The 21,739-nt window shown below is 41.0% G+C and overlaps 1 protein-coding gene across 43 annotated transcripts in view; it reads left to right on the top strand.

Moving 5' to 3' along the window:
* The window catches only part of LOC119735676 (neurogenic locus Notch protein-like), a 68,009-nt gene that overhangs the window by 28,232 nt on the left and 18,038 nt on the right, over positions 1 to 21,739 (top strand). For 16 of the 43 annotated variants that reach the window (XM_038209494.1, XM_038209485.1, XM_038209517.1 and 13 more), the window contains 26 exons: positions 17 to 268; positions 3,449 to 3,562; positions 4,411 to 4,587; positions 4,916 to 5,014; positions 5,142 to 5,390; positions 7,803 to 7,979; positions 8,313 to 8,408; positions 8,537 to 8,788; positions 9,897 to 10,010; positions 12,479 to 12,652; positions 13,328 to 13,426; positions 13,554 to 13,805; positions 14,415 to 14,528; positions 15,399 to 15,572; positions 15,905 to 16,006; positions 16,134 to 16,385; positions 16,988 to 17,101; positions 18,599 to 18,712; positions 18,954 to 19,067; positions 19,163 to 19,276; positions 19,565 to 19,678; positions 20,083 to 20,196; positions 20,439 to 20,552; positions 20,651 to 20,764; positions 21,019 to 21,132; positions 21,559 to 21,672. In XM_038209494.1, the coding sequence (XP_038065422.1) occupies positions 17 to 268; positions 3,449 to 3,562; positions 4,411 to 4,587; positions 4,916 to 5,014; positions 5,142 to 5,390; positions 7,803 to 7,979; positions 8,313 to 8,408; positions 8,537 to 8,788; positions 9,897 to 10,010; positions 12,479 to 12,652; positions 13,328 to 13,426; positions 13,554 to 13,805; positions 14,415 to 14,528; positions 15,399 to 15,572; positions 15,905 to 16,006; positions 16,134 to 16,385; positions 16,988 to 17,101; positions 18,599 to 18,712; positions 18,954 to 19,067; positions 19,163 to 19,276; positions 19,565 to 19,678; positions 20,083 to 20,196; positions 20,439 to 20,552; positions 20,651 to 20,764; positions 21,019 to 21,132; positions 21,559 to 21,672 (3,837 nt within the window). The remainder of the gene's footprint in view (positions 1 to 16; positions 269 to 3,448; positions 3,563 to 4,410; positions 4,588 to 4,915; positions 5,015 to 5,141; positions 5,391 to 7,802; positions 7,980 to 8,312; positions 8,409 to 8,536; positions 8,789 to 9,896; positions 10,011 to 12,478; positions 12,653 to 13,327; positions 13,427 to 13,553; positions 13,806 to 14,414; positions 14,529 to 15,398; positions 15,573 to 15,904; positions 16,007 to 16,133; positions 16,386 to 16,987; positions 17,102 to 18,598; positions 18,713 to 18,953; positions 19,068 to 19,162; positions 19,277 to 19,564; positions 19,679 to 20,082; positions 20,197 to 20,438; positions 20,553 to 20,650; positions 20,765 to 21,018; positions 21,133 to 21,558; positions 21,673 to 21,739) is intronic. The other 27 variants (XM_038209526.1, XM_038209495.1, XM_038209499.1 and 24 more) reach the window with 27 other exon arrangements.

Genomic DNA, 21,739 nt, shown 5'->3' with positions numbered 1-21,739 from the left:
TATCCCATGTCCGTAGGTGAGCTTTTGACGGGTGCTGTCGTAAGAGTAGGGTCGGTCCATCCACCATATGCGGACATTAGTGACAACAGCCTCTGCGGTTTACCGGTGACTGCTGAACAAGCTTCGGTGCCTGGAGGCACGATCTACTTCGAGTGCGACCCACCTGTAAATGGGTTGTTATTGTTCGTTACTATCCCCTCCGAGCAAGCTACCTTGCAGCTCTGCGAAGTCAGAGTTTGGGAAACGTCCATGGACCAGTGCATAAGAGGTATAAATCCAGTTCACTCTGACACTTTGATTTCTTAATTTGAAACCTTTCTCTCCCTCGGTGAACATCTTTATCTCTTTAAGATGAAAAAAAAAAATTAAATCAAGAATATTACACGCAGTTTGACCATGAGTCAAGAATTGCCGGGTATTATTAAAATTTACTTAACTTTCCTCACGACGTCTAGTACTCGTATGAAGTGAAGCTGAGACACTTTTGATTTCCCGCCGTCGCTGCGATAGACTTAGCCCCCATGTTTTCGCATTGTATTATGGAATACTTAATTAAGTTAGCGGCTCGTGGATCGGTTACTTGGACCAGCCAAGAGAAAGAGCGATAAGTCACGTGAGAATTCAATCGAACGCAGTCGCGCTTGCACGTACGAGTACGCGCGGGGGAAGTAGATCGTCACCGTTTTCACGAAGAGCCACATATGTCAAAAATTACCATTTTTTCGATTTTAATTTTTTTCAACATTTTGCTTTAAAACAATGTACTTAACCATTTTGACATGTTTTTGTAAGCAAAACATCATTAATTTCCAAGTTTCATTAATGTTGCAAGGGGCAGAAATCTCGAAAAATGCATTTTGCGTTTTCACGAGGAGCCACATACATTTTGGCCCTTTGAACGCGTACAAAACCCATTGCACGGAAATAAATTAAAAGTAGGTCAAATGAGATTTCCGTTTTCAAGAAAAGAGCCACATAATTATTTATCTTTGTTACATTTTCAGCTGCGCGTGCGTACTCACGCGCGCCTATGGAAATGCACGTTGAACGGAAAGGGCCAATAATATGTCGGAAACCTGAATTTGCGTTTTCACGAAGAGCCACATATCTTTACTAATTAATTTTCACCAATTAACTGCTGTATTCAGTCTGATTACTGGATTCGTGTTAAAATTCAGCTCTCGTAGAATCGTGTGATGGTTTTCGTGCCCCAAAACGTTGTTGCAAAGTGGTATTTTTTGCAGTTTTAAAATATGAGAAACTTCTTTTGCGATTACCTTGAAAACGATTTTTCTTTAAAATCCACATAATTATGTGGCTCTTCGTGAAAATGATGACGGTATACACGCAGTAAAAAATCAGCTTGGATTTATTAGCAACCGTTAACATCTTTGATCTCCATTAGTACATTCTGGAACTTTGTTTGGCAGGAGTGGTGTGCAAAACGCAGCTGGGCTGGTGTAGTGTGAATTTCGAACTGTGAAATACTGATTCACTTGGTTCTATTGCGCATGCATACGTGAGGAATGTGAACGTTCAACCAATGAAGCGTTAAAAGGAACCGCATTTCATGGGAGTCCAAATTTCATGTGACACTGGAAAAGTGTTAAAGACCAGCTAGCCATGTCTTTATCATCCGTTTAAGACCGGCCACGTGACGGGCTCTCGTCCAATAGGAATGCGTAAACTGTCTTAGGTAATTATGAATCACTGTTCACACTTCAAAACAGAAAACAAGGTATCTTTTACTCATAGTTCTATTTTTTTTTTTAAATAGAACAATAATGTATTGCTATCAGCTCACATGATGAAATTTAGTGGTAAAAATATCAGGCGGAATGCCTCATGCAGGCAGGACCACTTATCAAACAAACTGAGGGATCAGCGGTTAAAGGGGCACTAGGTCCTGAAATCCCCGCAAATTTCATGTTTTGGATTGTTTATTTATCCTATTTCAAACATGTGGTTGAAAGGAAACCAAACTATTGTCTTACCGTTCCCGAGAAAAGACGAAAAAATGCCGGTTGTTTACATAGGACACGACGGAGTACGAATACGGTTTTCGTGTCGTTCTCATACAGTGTGATCTCGAATGTTTGTACAGATAGTGAAATACTAACTTCACTGTTATTCCTAGAAACAAATCGTGATCGTGACGTCATCAGGTGTTGGGTTACGTTACATTAAAGATGCATTTCCCCCCATAAGATAAGTAAACAATCCAAAACATGAAATTTCCGGGGATTTCAGGACCCAGTGCCCCATGGAGCTGTAAAAGTGATGAAATACAAACTGATTACATCGTCACCGTTTTCACGAAGAGGCGAATTGAGTATTTCATTCACTGTCTGAACAAACATTCGAGATCAACTCGTTTAAAGTTGGTCCTTTTTTAATTTAACAAGTTGAAACTTAAAGATGCATAAAATACGCAAGATTTAGGTATGAGAGGAAAGAAGAGATTCTAATCTTCATACATGTAGAAAACTTTAAGGAAAATAGGTGAGAAAATTTGCAGAATTATTCAATTAAGAAAAGTGGCTGTTCGTGAAAACGAAAATAACGACCAATAAGCAAATTAGCCCCTTTGTGAAACAGTGAGTACACGCAGATTTCGCCCTTCGGCGGTCTGAGTCAATGCATTATGTGTACAGTACGCGCAGATTTTGCCCCACTGCGCAAGCGCCTTAAAAGTCGCCCCTTCGTGAAACGTTTCTTTGCACGCGCCTGAAATTCGTCCCTTCGTAATAACGCTTCATTGTATTACAATGTATTTATTTACTGAAAGTTTATTAATACCATAGAGTGCGGAAATTCGCCCCTTCGTGTAACGCAAAACGGCACTTGTGGCAAATTCGCCCATTCGTTAATTAGGTTAATTGGGATTCTAATATATTTTTTTCTCTATCTCTTTAAGAAAAAAATACTTAAATCAAGAATATTACAAGTAGTTTGACCGTGAGTCGAGAATTGCTGGGTATTTTTAAAATTTTCTGAACTTTCCTCCCGTCCTCTAGTACTAGTATGAAGTGAAGCTGAGTCACTTTGGAATTCAGTTCGCCGCAGCGTTACACTTAGCCGCCATGTGTTCGCTTTGTATTGTGGGATACTTTTTATACCCAAGTAAGCGGCTCAGCGGGTTGGTTACTTGGACCCATGCTTGGACCAGGCTAGAGTAAGAGCGAGAAGTCACGTGAAAATTAAATCGAACGCAGTCGCGCTTACGTACGACTACGCGTGGGGGAGGTAATCGAACACGCTGTAAAAAAAATCAGCTTGGATTTATTAGCAACCGTTAACATCATTGATCTCCATTAGTACATTCTGGAATCCTGTTGTTTGGCAGGATTGGTGTGCACGTGATTAACGTATAAATGGCAATATGATGAGTTCTTAACGCCCAAACACACTCCTGGATTAGCTGTTCTTGTTTTTGATTCTGTTCAAGATACTGATCCGTGCGACAGCGATCCATGCCAAAATGGCGCCACTTGCGTGAAGGGTGCTGATGCCTTTTCCTGCACATGCGCAGCAGGATTTACCGGACCTCTCTGCGAAACTGGTAAGTTAAAACAAATCTCGGCCCTTGAATAAGGGATTGAAGAGATGATTCAGGTGTAATGTTGCTGGAAGTGAACTTGATAAAAATAACATCAGTAGCCATTAACATTTGACCCTCATATCTGCACCAATTCCGCGCCTGAAATTCGTCCCTTCGTAATAACGCTTTATTGTATTACAATGTATTTATTTACTGAAAGTTTATTAATACCATAGAGTGCGGAAATTCGCCCCTTTGTGAAAACGCAAAAGGGCACTTGTGGCAAATTCGCCCATTCGTTAATTAGGTTAATTGGGATTCTACTACATTTTTTGAAAGTATAGCCTCACCAGGTTGTAAATATTGATATATTTATTCATTTCACCAATTTTTTTTTTTTTCAAAAATAGAGACGATTTTCATGAAATTCACCCCTTCGTGAAAACAGTGACGACATGTACAATGTACTTGTTTTGTATATACCTTTCCAGACAAAATACGAACGATGTTACGAGTAACAAGTAATTTGAGATGGCAAAAGTCACTCAAATAACACTTAATTGATATTACTTCTTTAAGGTTAAGGCATTTTCAATTCAATTCAAATTTAATTCAAATTTATTAGCACCGTTTCGAAGGTGAAACTGGATTACAGCTAGGTGTTTACAATAAAAACATTATATTTTAAACTTATGTAACACATTAGAATTGAGAAAACTTGTTATATACGCATAAAAAAATGTCAGAGGTTGTATTTAAAATAAACAACATTACAAAATTACATGACAGCTGGCCAAGATTATTACATTAATGAGAATTGTTTCTGTCATTAATTAGAGAAAAATGTTTTCTTACGTTCCCCTTTACAGTTTCTTTTGAAGGAGAGACAGAGCTGAATATTGTTGGCAATGAAGCAGGACAAAGTTCATATGGTGATGATTCAAATATCCACAATGAGAACGGAAAAGCTAACGACGGAAAGTTCACGGACTCATCTCTAATGGGCGGAGACGGGACAATAAGCAGTGGGAGCTGCATAGTCACTGGTATGGCCGCATCTTTACATCTTTACACCTGGGTAGCTATAGGGTACCACTGTGGACAACTTTAATTCTCCTTCTCTATGTTTCTTTGGCTTTGTTTGTATATTGCACGACGCTCTACGTGGTTGGTTGGGCCTGCTGAAGTTTCTAAGACTGACTGGTGCTGTCTCATTGTCCGTTTTTGTTTCTATTTGCTCCCGGTACCCCACGAAGGCAATTTTATATTCGTGTTCTACTTGGGTGGTTTCACACTATACCCTGCCATTCGTATTACACGTTTAACAAAGACGGATTCATCATGACGTTTTTGTTTTGTTCTCTTTAATTTTAGATCCTGATCCAGATCCCTTTTGGGGGGTTTTGCTCGACCCGAATGAAGAGGAACACTGCATCAGCCATGTCAGTATTCTGAATCGTGGCGATGGCGATAGTAAGTCTGCATTTACGTACATCTGCACATGTCAATTGCTATAGTGTAGAATAGTAATGTGCCACATCATTTTTGCCACAATAACCAACCAAAACTAGTACACTAATTTATTATCCCATGTGCGCAGATGAGCTTTTGACGGGTGCTGTCGTCAGAGTAGGGCCGATTCATCCAGGAATAGGGGACATTAGTTACAACAGCCTCTGCGGTTTACCGGTGACTGCTGAACAAGCTTCGGTGCCCGGAGGCACGATCTACTTCGAGTGCGACCCACCTGTAAAGGGGATGTTTCTGTTCGTTACTATCCCCATCGAGCAAGCTACCTTGCAGCTTTGCGAGGTCCGAGTTTGGGAAATGTCCATGGACCAGTGCATAGGTATTAACCCAGTTCACTCTGACACTTTGATTTCTTAATTTGGAACCTTTCCCTCGGTGAACATCTCTATCTCTTAAGATAAACAAATTAAATCAAGAATATTACACGCAGTTTGACCATGAGTCAAGAATTGCCGAGTATTATTAAATTATTAACTTTCCTCCCGACGTCTTGTACTCGTATGAAGTGAAGCTGAGACACTTTTGATCTCCCGCCGTCGCTGCGATAGACTTAGCCCCCATGTTTTCGCATTGTATTATGGAATACTTAATCAAGTAAGCGGCTCGCGGATCGGTTACTTGGACCAGTCAAGAGTAAGAGCGATAAGTCACGTGAGAATTCAATCGAACGCAGTCGCGCTTGCACGTATATACGAGTACGCGCGGGGGAAGTAATACACGCAGTAAAAAATCAGCTTGGATTTATTAGCAACCGTTAACATCACTGATCTCCGTTAGTACATTCTGGAACTTTGTTTGGCAGGAGTGGTGTGCAAAACGCTGCTCGGCTGGTGTAGTGTGAATTTCGGACTATGAAATACTGATTCACTGGGTTCTATTGCGCATGCATACGTGAGGAATGTGAACGTTCAACCAATGAAACGTTAAAAGGAACCGGATTTCATGGGAGTGCAAATTTCATGTGACACTGGAAAAGTGTTTAAGACCAGCTAGACATGTCTTTATCATCCGTTTAAGACCGGCCACGTGATGGGCTCTCGACCTAAAGGGATGCGTAAACTGTCTTAGGTATTTATGAATCAGTGTTCACACTTCAAAACAAAAAACAAGGTATCTTTCACTCACAATTCTATTTTTTTTTTGAAAATAGAACAATGTTTTGCTATCAGACCACATGATGAAATTTAGTGGTAAAAATATCAGGCGGAATGCCTCATGCAACTTATCAACCAAACTGAAGGATGAGCGGTTAAAGAATCTTTATCTTCCATTATACATGTGCTCTCTTTTTGAAAAGATTTTCCAAGCCCAGTGACCCACAGGATTGCTGGGGTTGCTGTTTAGAAGGCTGATCCCGTAATGATCGCCACTTCAATGTCATAATAGAAATCGTAGGCCAGAATGCCATCATAAAATGGAGGATTACGTAACGTGTCACCCAACTGTTGTAAGTCGGTGACTGTTAAGAATAGCCAACAACTCTAATAGGATAAGTAAACAATCCAAAACATGAAATTTCCGGGGATTTCAGGACCTAGTGCCCCTTTAACTCATGAAATCATGGAGCTGTAAAAGTGATGAAATACAAACTGATTACATCGTCACCGTTTTCACGAAGAGGCGAATTTAGTATTTCACTGTCTGAACAAACATTCGAGATCAACTCGTTTAAAGTTGGTCCTTTTATAATTTAACAAGTTGAAACTTAAAGATGTATAACATACGCAAGATTTAGGTATGAGAGGAAAGAAGAGATTCTAATCTTCATAAATGTAGAAAACTTTAAGGAAAATAGGCGAAAGGTTTTGCAGAATTATTCAATTAAGAAAAGTGGCTGTTCGTGAAAACGAAAAAAAAAAGACCGATAAGCAAATTCACCCCTTCGTGAAAACGCTAAAGTGAGTACGCGGAGGTTTCGCCCTTCGGCGGTCTGAGTCAATGCATTTTTTTGTACAGTACGCGCAGATTTTGCCCCACTGCGCGTGCGCCTTAAAATTTGCCCCTTCGTGAAAACGTTTCATTGCACGCGCCTCAAATAATAACGTTTCATTGTGTTACAATGTATTTATTTACTGAAAGTTTATTAATTGCATAGAGTGCGGAAATTCGCCCCATCGTGAAAACGCAAAACGGCACTTGTGGCAATTTCGCCCATTCGTTAATTAGGTTAATTGAGATTCTAATACATTTTTTGAAAGTAAAGCCTCACCAGGTTGTAGATATTGATATATTTATTCATTTCACCAAATTTTAAAAATAATTTCGAAAACAGACGATTTTCATGAAATTCATCCCTTCGTGAAAACAGTGACGACATATACAATGTACTTGTTTTGTATATACCTTTCCAGACAAAATACGAACGATGTTATTGAGTGACAAGTAATGTGTGATGGCAAAAGTCACTCAAATAACACTTAATTGATATTACTTTTCTAAGGTTAAGGCATTTTCAATTCAATTCAAATTTAATTCACATTTATTAGCTCCGTTTCGAAGCTGAAGCTGGATTACAGCTAGGTGTTTACAATAAAAACATTATAATTTAAACTTATGTAACACATTAGAATTGAGAAAACTTGTTATTATACGCATAAAAAAATGTCAGAGGTTGTATTTAAAATAAACAACATTACAAAATTACATGACAGCTGGCCAAGATTATTACATTAATAAGAATTTTTTCTGTCATAAATTAGAGAAAAATGTTTTCTTACGTTCCCCTTTACAGTTTCTTTTGAAGGAGAGAGAGAGCTGAATATTGTTGGCAATGAAGCAGGACCAAGTTCATATGCTGAGGATTTAAATTTCTACCGTGATTCCAAAAAAGCTAACGATGGAAAGTACACGGACTCATCTCTGATGGGCGGAGACGGGACAATAAGCAGTGGGAGCTGCTTAATCACTGGTATTGCCACATCTTTACATCTTTACACCTGGGTAGCTATAGGGTACCACTGTGGACAACTTTATTTCTCTTTCTCTATGTTTCTTTGGCTTTGTTGGTATATTGCATGACGCGCTGTACTTGGTTGGTTGGGCCTCCTCCTATGATCGAGGCTCCTGAGGACTGACTGGTGCTGTCTCATTGTCCATTTTTGTTCCTGTTTGCTCCCGGTAGCCCAGTAAAGCAATTCGTGTTCTACTTGGTTGTTTCACACTATACCCCGCAATTTCGTATAACACGTTCAACAAAGACGGATTCATCATGACGTTTTTGTTTTGTTCTCTTTAATTTTAGAACCTGAACGGAATCCCTTTTGGGGGGTTTTCCTCGACCCGAATGGAGAACATTGCATCAGCCATGTCAGTATTCTGAATCGTGGCGATGGCGATAGTAAGTCTGCATTTACGTACATCTGCACATGTCAATTATATATAGTGTAGAATAGTAATATGAAACATCAATTTTGCTAAAATAACCAACCAAAACTGGTACACTAATTTATTATCTCATGTCCATAGGTGAGCTTTTGACGGGTGCTGTCGTCAGAGTAGGGTTGGTCAATCCACCATATGCGGACATTAGTGACAACAGCCTCTGCGGTTTACCGGTGACTGCTGAACAAGCTTCGGTGCCCGGAGGCACGATCTACTTCGAGTGCGACCCACCTGTAAAGGGGATGTTTTTGTTCGTTACTATCCCCTCCGAGCAAGCTACATTGCAGCTTTGCGAGGTCAGAGTTTGGGAAATGTCCATGGACCAGTGCATAAGAGGTATAAACCCAGTTCACTCTGACACTTTGATTTCTTAATTTGGAACCTTTCCCTCGGTGAACATCTCTATCTCTTTAAAAAAAAACAACTTAAATCAAGAATATTACAAGTAGTTTGACCATGAGTCGAGAATTGCGGGGTATTTTTAAAATTAACTTAACTTTCCTCCCGTCCTCTAGTACATGTACATGTACTGGTATGAAGTGAAGCTGAGTCACTTTGGAATTCAGTTCGCTGCAGCGTTACACTTTGCTGCCATGTGTTCGCTTTGTATTGTGGGATACTTTTCATACCCAAGTAAGCGGCTCAGCGGGTTGGTTACTTGGACCCATGCTTGGACCAGGCTAGAGTAAGAGCGAGAAGTCACGTGAAAATTAAATCGAACGCAGTCGCGCTTACGTACGACCACTGATCTCTATATAAAGACTGGATAGCTAATACAGAGCCGCACAATGTACGAATTTGACGCCATATTGGTGAGACCGGCTGGTGATCTACAAAGGACATGTTGCCGTTTTTATAGACAGCATGATTTCTTTTGTAACGTCGCGGTTCACTTGACTTATATTTTGACCACCATCACTGATCAAGGTTAACTACAATTTTTCTAACGTCGTGGTTACTAAAATGCCGCAAATATAACTTTTTCGGCGTTTTGAAATAATAATCACTACGGAAATGTGTCCCTTTTAGAACATCATAATATGTGTACGTGACCAAAATGCGCGTCAACTGTTGATACAACGCGCGCGTATTTACGCGTAGAACGTTCGTATTATACGCGGCCATCTTCGTGAGACCGGGGGCGAATTGGTCAATGTGCGAAGTCTACTGTGTGAATGTTGTATGCATATCCGCTATCCAGTCTTTATATAGAGATCAGTGCGTACGACTACGCGTGGGGGAGGTAATCGAACACGCTGTAAAAAAATCAGCTTGGATTTATTAGCAACCGTTAACATCATTGATCTCCATTAATACATTCTGGAATGCTGTTGTTTGGCAGGATTGGTGTGCACGTGATTAACGTATAAATGGCAATATGATGAGTTCTTAACGCCCAAACACACTCCTGGATTAGCTGTTCTTGTTTTTGATTCTGTTCAAGATACTGATCCGTGCGACAGCGATCCATGCCAAAATGGCGCCACTTGCGTGAAGGATGCTGATGCCTTTTCCTGCACATGCGCAGCAGGATTTACTGGACCTCTCTGCGAAACTGGTAAGTTGAAAAAAAAAATTTGGCCCTTGAATAATTGTCAGAAGGGACTGAAGAGATGATTCAGGTATAATGTTGCTGGAAGTGAACTGAATAAAAAAAAACATCAGTACTACAGTAGCCATTAACATTTGACCCACATATCTGCACCAATGCCTTCAAGGTCCTTTCAAATTTACCTGCAACATGTGCAAGGGCCGGGGGGGGGGGTTAAAGGGGGACGAACCCGTGTTCACAGGAGCTCAGTGCCCATCTCTCTTTCGAAGCGATTGGGCCAGACTCGTCTCCATGAAATGCTGCCGTTGGGGGATTGCCAAACCTCCACAGCGAGTCTGATACCTTCCCAGCATTGCATAATGCCGGTACCTATTTATCACATGGGTTGAGAGGAGTAACTGAGATAAAAGTGCCTTATGGGCACAGCATGCATGGCTACGGCAGGGATCGATTAGTTGAAACTGAATATTTGTGATCGAACATTGGAATAGGCCTATGCAATGCATTTGGACCAGCTACTAGCTACACTCTAAAAAATAGTTGCTCAATATTGGGTAAAATTACTACCTTTTCGAGAGTAAAAAGGGAACATGGTCGTCAACTTGTGTACTTTTTTTTACACAACAGCTAAAGTGTAGAAAAGTACCCATTTCTGTGTAACTTTTACCCATAATTGTGTTACGTGTTTGCACAACAAAGTTGGGTAAGAAAGTTTACCCATGTGACGACCATGTTCCCTTTTTACTCAATTATTGGGTAAACTTTACCCAACCCTCCTTTTACCCAAGTGTTGTGTCAATTTCTTACCCAGATATTGGGTTCTAATTTTTACCCTGCATTGTTGGGTTCTAAATTTACCCATCACTTGGGTTGTTTTTAAATTAGTTGTTGTGTACCTTTGTTATTGACCCTTGCGGTTTTATTCAACTTTGAACTCTGCAATGTGAATGGCATGCTAGAGACAGCAATCTCGAGGGATTTCAATAACTGAGTCCTGGGTTGGAAAGTCAGTAAAATGAATAAGATGATATTTCCCCAAATATGGTGCTGATGCATGAGGACTATTACGAGGAACGTGGGCTATGTGATGGGCAGGGGTGTTAGAATTTCCCTCAATCAACTCATTCAAAAACAATTCCCCAAATGTCGGACACTTTACTCGGTGTTTCTAGATATGAGAACACTCACTATACGGTACATGAAACGCATGCATCATGTGCATGGAATCGTGGTTGGCAGAGCCGTGACGTCCAAGTTGCAAATAATGTCTAAATAATAAGCATGTCACTTCTCCAATCTCTCCGGTATTAATCCTCATACATCAGCATCCCATTTGGAGGAAACAACACTGAAATTCATTTCACTGACCTACCTGGAACAAAGAAATCACGTCTTCAAAATTCCCAAATTGTTGAAGGTCTCACAAGCGGCGGCCATCTTGTACATGAGTGATGACGCGTGCACAATATTGAGTAAACGTTGTCACGTGCGTCAGTTTACCCCGCACCGTGGTAACATTTTACTAATGTCGTGGTAAATTTTACTCTTCGACGTGAACAATGAAAGAATTGTTACACAGAGATGGGGTAAATCCAGTTTCTTTTACCCATCACTTGGGTAATAATACCATGATTTTAACTTTTTGCCTGTGCTGCTAGGACTTGTAGTCAATGTTGGGTACTATTTTACCCTTTTCATGTGTAACATTTTGACACAAGTAGGAGGTACAAGCGAAATTTTCATTTTGCTCAATATTGAGTAGAAATGACACAATTTTTTTACCCAACAGTTTTACACAACATAAATTTACACTTCTTTTTTAGAGTGTAGTAGAGGGAAAATGCCTAGTGGCTCTATTCTCCCTGAAGTTTGTCAAGAGGAAAACGCTTGAAATCTACTTTTAGAAACCGCAAAATGAGGTAGGCCCTTTCGGGATAAAGGGCTCGTTTTGGCGCCTGTGAACTTAGAATTAGCCATCAGGCCCGGATTACCCAATAGGCACAGAAGGCACTGTGCCTTGGGCCTACGAAAAAATTGGGGGGCCTACGAAAATACCGAAGTGTGCCATAAAATACATCAATAGTTCTACCCACACATGCAATCTTGTCTATAAATCGTGAAGCTATAAATTTAAGCAGAGAATCAGTCACGGGGCATTTGCTTATGTACAGCAGCTAGCACAGTGGTTTCTTCATTGAACGGGGCTTCGTGTGTTTACAGTGATCACTGCAGCATGCCTGAATCGTCTCTACCGGAGCTTACGTCGTGAAAGTGTACCTAATGAAATCATGGAGCTGTAAAAGGGCTGTAATACCGACTGATTACATTTACATGTACTTGTGTTGTGCATACCTTTCCAGACAAAAGACGAACAGTGTAACAAGTAGCGTGAGATGGTTGAAGTCACTCCAGTAACGCTTAATTAATATTACTATTTTTTATGTTCAGGTCTTTTCTTACGTTCCCCTCTACAGTTTCTTTTGCAGGAGAGACAGAGCTGAATATTGTTGGCAATGATGCAGGACAGAGTTCAGCTACTAAGGGTTCAACCGTCCGTCAGCCCGGAAAACCTAATGACGGAAAGTTCACGGAGTCATCTCTGATAGGTGAAGACGGGACAATAAGCAGTGGGAGCTGCACAATCACTGGTATGGCCGCATCTTCACATATTTACACCTGATAGCTATGGGGTACCACCACTGATCTCTATTATACTGACTGGTTAACGCTTCGGGCCGTGGGGGTGAAGTCGCTGGACGCCATTTTGACGCCCCTTTTTTGGCCACGTAAACATCAAAGTCACGAAATAAAATTATTTATTTGAACAAAAATTAAAATGAGTAAAATAACACTGTGGGCAAAATGAATAATTAAAACCTGTTCGATGATCCAAAATTGCTTCCTAAACTATTATCATTCTGTGTTTTTATATACGGATCCATGCATTGTGGGCTTTTGAGGGAGTTTAAAAATGGTCGCCGCGTGTGTGCAAGGGCGTCAAGGTCTTGTGTAAACGCATTGTTCGAAGCGCAGTGGGTACCACTGTTGACAACTTTAATTCTCCTTCTCTATGTTTCTTTGGCTTTGTTGGTATATTGCATGACGCTGTACTTGATTGGTTGGGCCTCCTCCTATGATGAGGCTCCTGAGGACTGACTGGTGCTGTCTCATTGTCCGTTTTTGTTTCTGTTTGCTCCCGGTAGCCCAGTAAAGCAATTCGTGTTCTACTTGGTTGTTTCACACTATACCCTGCTATTTCGTATCACACGTTCAACAAAGACGGATTCATCTTGACGTTTTTGTTTTGTTCTCTTTAATTTTAGAACTTGAACGGAATCCCTTTTGGGGGGTTACCCTCGACCCGAATGAAGAGGAACACTGCATCAGCCATGTCAGTATTCTGAATCGTGGCGATGGCGATAGTAAGTCTGCACTTACGTACATCTGCACATGTCAATTGCTTTAGTGTAGAATAGTAATATGCAACATCAATTTTGCTACAATAACCAACCGAAACTGGTACACTAATTTATTATCCCATGTCCGTAGGTGAGCTTTTGACCGGTGCTGTCGTCAGAGTAGGGCATTTCCATCCAGGAATAGGGGACATTAGTGACAACAGCCTCTGCGGTTTACCGGTGACTGCTGAACAAGCTTCGGTGCCCGGAGGCACGGTCTACTTCGAGTGCGACCCACCTGTAAATGGGATGTTTTTGTTCGTTACTATCCCCTCCGAGCAAGCTACCTTGCAGCTTTGCGAGGTCAGAGTTTGGGAAAAGTCCATGGACCAGTGCATAAGAGGTATAGGCCCTAAACCCAGTTCACTCTGACACTTTGATTTCTTAATTTGGAACCTTTCCCTCGGTGAACATCTCATCTCTAAAAAAAAATACTTAAATCAAGAATATTACAAGTAGTTTGACCTTGAGTCGAGAATTGCCGGGTATTTTTAAAATTTACTTAACTTTCCTCCCGTCCTCTAGTACTAGTATGAAGTGAAGCTGACTCACTTTGGAATTCAGTTCGCCGCAGCGTTACACTTAGCCGCCATGTGTTCGCTTTGTATTGTGGGATACTTTTTATACCCAAGTAAGCGGCTCAGCGGGTTGGTTACTTGGACCAGGCTAGAGTAAGAGCGAGAAGTCACGTGAAAATTAAATCGAACGCAGTCGCGCTTACGTACGACTACGCGTGGGGGAGGTAATCGAACACGCTGTAAAAAAAATCAGCTTGGATTTATTAGCAACCGTTAACATCATTGATCTCTAATCTCCATTAGTATATTCTGGAATCCTGTTGTTTGGCAGGATTGGTGTGCACGTGATTAACGTATAAATGGCAATATGCTGAGTTCTTTAACGCCCCAACACACTCCTGGATTAGCTGTTCTTGTTTTTGATTCTGTTCAAGATACTGATCCGTGCGACAGCGATCCATGCCAAAATGGCGCCACTTGCGTGAAGGATGCTGATGCCTTTTCCTGCACATGCGCAGCAGGATTTACCGGACCTCTCTGCGAAACTGGTAAGTTGAAAAAAAATCTCGGCCCTTGAATAAGGGACTGAAGAGATGATTCAGGTATAATGTTGCTGGAAGTGAACTTGATAAAAAAAACATCAGTAGCCATTAACATTTGACCCTCATATCTGCACCAATGCCGCGCCTGAAATTCGTCCCTTCGTAATAACGCTTCATTGTATTACAATGTATTTATTTACTGAAAGTTTATTAATACGGTAGAGTGCGGAAATTCGCCCCTTCGTGAAAACGCAAAAGGGCACTTGTGGCAAATTCGCCCATTCGTTAATTAGGTTAATTAGGTTAGGTTAATTCTAATACATTTGTTGAAAGTATAGCCTCACCAGGTTGTAAATATTGATATATTTATTCATTTCACCAAAAAAAAAAGGTTTCGAAAATAGAGACGATTTTCATGAAATTCACCCCTTCGTGAAAACAGTGACGACATGTACAATGTACTTGTTTTGTATATACCTTTCCAGACAAAATACGAACGATGTTACGAGTAACAAGTAATGTGAGATGGCAAAAGTCACTCAAATAACACTTAATTGATATTACTTCTTTAAGGTTAAGGCATTTTCAATTCAATTCAAATTTAATTCAAATTTACTAGCACCGTTTCGAAGGTGAAGCTGGATTACAGCTAGGTGTTTACAATAAAAACATTTATATTTTAAACTTATGTAACACATTAGAATTGAGAAAACTTGTTATATACGCATAAAAAAATGTCAGAGGTTGTATTTAAAATAAACAACATTACAAAAGTACATGACAGTTGACCAAGATTGCTACATTAATGAGAGAAAAATGTTTTTTGTTTCCTGTCATTAATGAGAGAAAAATGTTTTCTAATGTTCCCATTTACAGTTTACTTTGAAGGAGAGGCAGAGCTGAATATTGTTGGCAATAACGGAGGACAAAGTTCAAATGTTAGGCTTAAGGATTCAAATGGCTACAGTGATTTCAGAAAAGCTAACGACGGAAAGTTCACGGACTCATCTCTGATGGAAGGAGAAAGCGGTGGGAGCTGCACAATCACTGGTATTGCGGCATCTTTACATCTTTACACACCTGGGTAGCTATAGGGTACCACTGTGGACAACTTTAATTCTCCTTCTCTTTGTTTCTTTGGCTTTGTTGGTATATTGCATGACGCTGTACTTGGTTGGTTGGGCCTCCTCCTATGATGAGGCTCCTGAGGACTGACTGGTGCTGTCTCATTGTCCATTTTTGTTTCTGTTTGCTCCCGGTAGCCCAGTAAAGCAATTCGTGTTCTACTTGGTTGTTTCACACTATACCCTGCAATTTCGTATCACACGTTCAACAAAGACGGATTCATCATGACATTTTTGTTTTGTTCTCTTTAATTTTAGAACCTGAACGGAATCCCTATTGGGGGGTTAGGCTCGACCCGAATGATGAGGAACAACACTGCATCAGCCATGTCAGTATTCTGAATCGTGGCGATGGCGATAGTAAGTCTGCATTTACGTACAATTGCACATGTCAATTGCTATAGTGTAGAATAGTAATATGCAACATCAATTTTGCTAAAATAACCAACCAAAACTGGTACACTAATGTACTATCCCATGTCGGTAGGTGAGCTTTTGACGGGTGCTGTCGTCAGAGTAGGGCATTTCCATCCAGGAATAGGGGACATTAGTGACAACAGCCTCTGCGGTTTACCGGTGACTGCTGAACAAGCTTCGGTGCCCGGAGGCACGATCTACTTCGAGTGCGACCCACCTGTAAATGGGATGTTTTTGTTCGTTACTATCCCCTCCGAGCAAGCTACATTGCAGCTCTGCGAGGTCAGAGTTTGGGAAATGTCCATGGACCAGTGCATAAGAGGTATAAACCCAGTTCACTCTGACACTTTGATTTCTTAATTTGGAAACTTTCCCTCGGTGAACATCTCTTTCTCTTTAAGAAAAAAATACTTAAATCAAGAATATTACAAGTAGTTTGACCATGAGTCGAGAATATCCGGGTATTTTAAAAATTTACTTAACGTTCCTCCCGTCCTCTGTACTAGTATGAAGTGAAGCTGAGTCACTTTGGGATTCAGTTCGCCGCAGCGTTACACTTAGCCGCCATGTGTTCGCTTTGTATTGTGGGATACTTTTTATACCCTGCAAGTAAGCGGCTCAGCGGGTTGGTTACTTGGACCAGGCTAGAGTAAGAGCGAGAAGTCACGTGAAAATTAAATCGAACGCAGTCGCGCTTACGTACGACTACGCGTGGTGAGGTAATCGAACACGCTGTAAAAAAAAATCAGCTTGGATTTATTAGCAACCGTTAACATCATTGATCTCCAATCTCCATTAGTATATTCTGGAATCCTGTTGTTTGGCAGGATTGGTGTGCACGTGATTAACGTATAAATGGCAATATGCTGAGTTCTTTAACGCCCCAACACACTCCTGCTGTTCTTGTGTTTGATTCTGTTCAAGATACTGATCCGTGCGACAGCGATCCATGCCAAAATGGCGCCACTTGCGTGAAGGATGCTGATGCCTTTTCCTGCACATGCGCAGCAGGATTTACCGGACCTCTCTGCGAAACTGGTAAGTTGAAAAAATCTCGGCCCTTGAATAATTGTCAGAAGGGACTGAAGAGATGATTCAGGTATAATGTTGCTGGAAGTGAACTTGATAAAAAACATCAGTAGAGTAGCCATTAACATTTGACCCTCATATCTGCACCAATTCCTCCAAGGTCCTTTCAAATTCACCTGCAACATGTGCAAGGGGGGGGGGGGGTTAAAGGGGGACGAACCTGTGTTCACAGAAGCTCAGTGCCCATCTCTCCTTCGAAGCGATTGGGCCAGACTCGTCTCCATGAAATGCTGCCGTGGGGGGATCGCCAAACCTCCTCCACAGCGAGTCTGTTACCTTCCCAGCATTGCATAATGCCGGTACCTATTTAACACATGGGTTGAGAGGAGTAATTGAGGTAAAAGCGCCTTATGGACACTGCATGCATGGCTACGGCAGGGATGGATTAATTGAAACTGAATATTTGTGATCGAACATTGGAATATGCGATGCATTTGGACCAGCTAGTAGCCAGTAAAGGGAAAATTCCTAGTGGCTCTATCCTCCCTGACGTTTGTCAAGAGGAAAACGCTTGAAATCTACTTTTAGAAATCGCAAAATGAGGTACTAGGCCCTTTCGGGATAAGGGCTCTTTTTGGCGCCTGTGAACTTAGATTAGCCATCAGGCCCGGATTACCCAATAGGCACCGAAGGCACTGTGCCTAAGGGCCTACGAAAAATTGGGGGCCTACGAAAAATTTAGGGGCCTACGAAAATACCGCAGCGTGCCATAAAATACATAAATAGTTCTACCCACTCCTCCCATATGTTATGTACACGATCGCCAAATTGGGGACTTTCGGGAATCTTGGACCATATTGTCCTCTATTGTTCTACGTCCTCTATTGAATGCAGAAACAAACTCATACACTGAATGCAGAAACAAACTCATACACAGAGGTTTGTTTATGGTGCACTTCAAGGATTATCTGTTGTTCCTCTTCCGTTTTCTCTTTTTTTTTATACATGTACTCTATTTTGCAACAGCTCTCATTAATTTTGTACACGTTTTCTAATCGAGGTCGTTCTCGATTTGGTTCCTGTCCTCAATTCATCGCTGATGTTGCACGTGTGTGTCCTCGATTTACACCATAAACACGATGACCCATTTACACGCTAAAAAGGTTTAGGGTCTCTCTCAGAAATTTCGATTTCACCAAATGACGCTGTACAGCATGCGTACGTATAGGCCCCCGGACAAAATTATCGAGTAAAAGTCTGTCGTTTTGAATCACTGTGACAACCATGGGCGTCGATTGGTGGGGGACGGGGGACATGTCATGTCAACCATTTTCGTCCCCTAGTAACAGTTAAAAACATGGCCTACATTTGATTCCGTAGCTCCAAAAAGCTGACCCCGAACTCGACAATGAATTTAAAATGGTGAAACAAATTTGATTAAAATTGCCTCAGATCGCACCACAGAGTGTATAGATCCATTATTATTATTATTTTCATCTTTGTCAGACATTGACGAGTGTGCCAGCGAACCATGCCACAATGGAGCCACTTGCCAGGATGGTATCAACGAGGTTTCCTGCACATGCGCAGATGGTTTCACTGGAGGTCTCTGCGAAACTAGTAAGTCTTTTTTTTTCAAATTGGCAGAAATTTAAGCTAATGATTTACAAGGTTGTAGTTGGTTGGTAGAGAACTTGAAGACGATTTTGGTAAAGTGAAGCAATACTTTACATACACGTGTGCTGCAGCGGATCCCTCTACGAAACCAGTAAGTATATTGGACAGATGTAAGCTGTTTTGGAAGGGGATTTTGTGCAAATCAACAATGAAATCGATTCGGGTTTTTATTACTGTTATACAGACATTGATGACTGTGCCAGCGATCCATGCGAGAATGGTGCTACCTGCGCTGACGGTATCAACGAGGTTTCCTGCACATGCGCGAAAGGCTTCACCGGTGCCCTCTGCGAAACAAGTAAGCAACTTCTTAAGATTTTTGAAAAAATAACAAAGATCTTAAAACTTTGCAATATGTTTCATTCGATTTTTCCGTCTTTTTTGTTTGTACAGACATTGATGAGTGTGCCAGCGATCCATGCCACAATGGCGCCACTTGCGCGGATGGTATCAACGAGGTTTCATGCACATGCGTAGAAGGTTTCATCGGGGCTCTCTGCGAAACTAGTAAGCCAATTAAAAAATATGGTAAAAATATCCTAAGTTTGGTAGAAAGTCAAGCTAGCCAATCCACTATAGGTGTAGGTGCTACAGAAAGGAATCCGACGAATCATAAGTAAACTCGTACTGACTTTTCATACACATGTGTTGCAGAGTTTACCGCATCTCCAAAACCAGTAAGTAAATTGCACAGATTGCGCAGATTTAAGCTGTCGTGGAATTTTTTTTTAATTTGTGCAAATCCATGATGAAACTGATTTCATTCGTTTTTTGGGGGCTCATCATTTTATGTAGACATTGATGAGTGTGCCAGCGATCCATGCCAGAATGGTGCCACTTGCCAGGATGGTATCAACGAGGTTTCCTGCACATGCGTAGAAGGATTCACTGGATCTCTCTGCGAAACAGGTCAGTTTGACACAGACCATTAGCCTACTGCAATCGCTATTCATTAGCAATTTACCTTTTCTCCTAACAAACATACTTTGGGAATTCTTTCTTTAATAAATATCACCACTTGTGACACCTTATATTCTGTGTCGTCAAATAACGCATGTTTATAATGTAGCGCTCCCCCTTTCCCTGTTATCGTATAAAACAATATTTCACAGCATGGATGGTGTATCGGTGTCAGGCAATAGAACAAAAGGTTTGCGTACAACGTGAGAGCAACTATTTAGTGTGAGTTGAGAGGGTTTTGAGAATTTGCAGTCCACTGTCAATGTTCCACGTTGTCGTGACGTTACGACAGGTAGTGAATTTTGATGCCACTTTTTAGATTATTTTATTATTATTATTTTCATCTTTGTCAGACATTGATGACTGTGCGAGCGATCCATGCCACAATGGCGCCACTTGCCAGGATGGTATCCACGAGGTTTCCTGCACATGCGCAGATGGTTTCACTGGAGGTCTCTGCGAAACTAGTAAGTATTTTTTTTTCAAATTGGCAGAAATTTAAGCTAATGGTTTACAGGGTTGTAGTTGGTTGGTGGGGAACTCGTAAGACGATTTTGGTATAGTGAAGCAATACTTTACATACACGTGTGCTGCAGCGGATCCCTCTACCAAACCAGTAAGTATATTGGACAGATGTAAGCTGTTTTGGAAGGGCATTTTGTGCAAATCAACAATGAAATTCAGTCGGGTTTTTATTACTCTTATACAGACATTGATGACTGTGCCAGCGATCCATGCGAGAATGGTGCTACCTGCGCTGACGGTATCAACGAGGTTACCTGCACATGCGCGAAAGGCTTCACCGGTGCCCTCTGCGAAACAAGTAAGCAAATTATTTAAATTTTTGAAAAAAAAACCCCAAAATCTTAAAACTTTGCAATATGTTTCATTCGATTCCCCCCCTCTTTTCTGATTGTACAGACATTGATGAGTGTGCCAGCGATCCATGCCGCCATGGCGCCACTTGCCAGGATGGTATCAACAAGGTTTCCTGCACATGCGTTGAAGGATTCACTGGACCTCTTTGTGAAACTGGTGAGTATCATACAAACGAACAAAAAAAACCCAAAACAATATTAGATTTTTCTCAACAACTATCACTGCTAACAAACTATCCAATTCTTTTCAATTCATGTTTAGGTGCCTTGAAATAAGTTTTAATGGTTGATCACAGTGTGATATATTTATTGAAAAAAGCAGCAACTTTGATTCAATTGGACACATTACTTGGATCAATGCTTACAAATTGGTTTACTGTTTTTGTTTCATGACGCATTGCCAAATCATAGATATTCACGAATGCAGCAGCGATCCATGCCAGAATGGCGCCACGTGCGTGGATGGTATCAACGAGGTGACCTGCACATGCGCAGCAGGCTTTACCGGAGGTCTCTGCGAAACTAGTAAGTACATTCTTGGATTGATATAAATTCAAGGCAAATATTAAATTTGATATAAATTCAAGGTAAATATATATATCGGCGGCACAGCAGGGAATAATGGACATATTTTAGTGAGAATACTTCCTTAAATATATCACCACTATTGACACCGAATACCCTCTGTCATCAAATAACGTCCGTTTATAATACAGCGCTCTCCTTTTCCTTGTTATTTGCAAAAGCAAGGATTCATTGCTTGGTTCTTGTTACCGTGTAAAAAAAAAATTACAGATTTGCGTTGATAAGCGAAATGTGTAAGCAAATGTCCTGTTTGGGCTAGGAAGATTCTGAGAATACAGAGTCCACTGTAAACATTCCACATTGTCAGGACGATATAATTTTGATATCACTTCGATATTATTTTATTATTATTTTCATCTTTGTTAGATATTGATGACTGTGTCAGTGATCCATGCCAGAATGGCGCCACGTGTCAGGATGGTGTGAATGAGGTTGCCTGCACATGCGCAGAAGGTTTCACCGGAGATTTCTGCGAAACAAGTGAGCACATTCTCAAATTTGATAGAAATTTAAGCTAATGGTTCCCAAGAAGTAAGCGGCAGGGTAT

This window comes from Patiria miniata, unplaced genomic scaffold, assembly GCF_015706575.1.
Source record: "Patiria miniata isolate m_02_andy unplaced genomic scaffold, ASM1570657v1 HiC_scaffold_29, whole genome shotgun sequence".
NCBI lineage: Eukaryota > Metazoa > Echinodermata > Asteroidea > Valvatida > Asterinidae > Patiria > Patiria miniata.
Note: the sequence above shows the minus strand (reverse complement) of the source record. Positions and strands in the feature narration are given on the sequence as shown.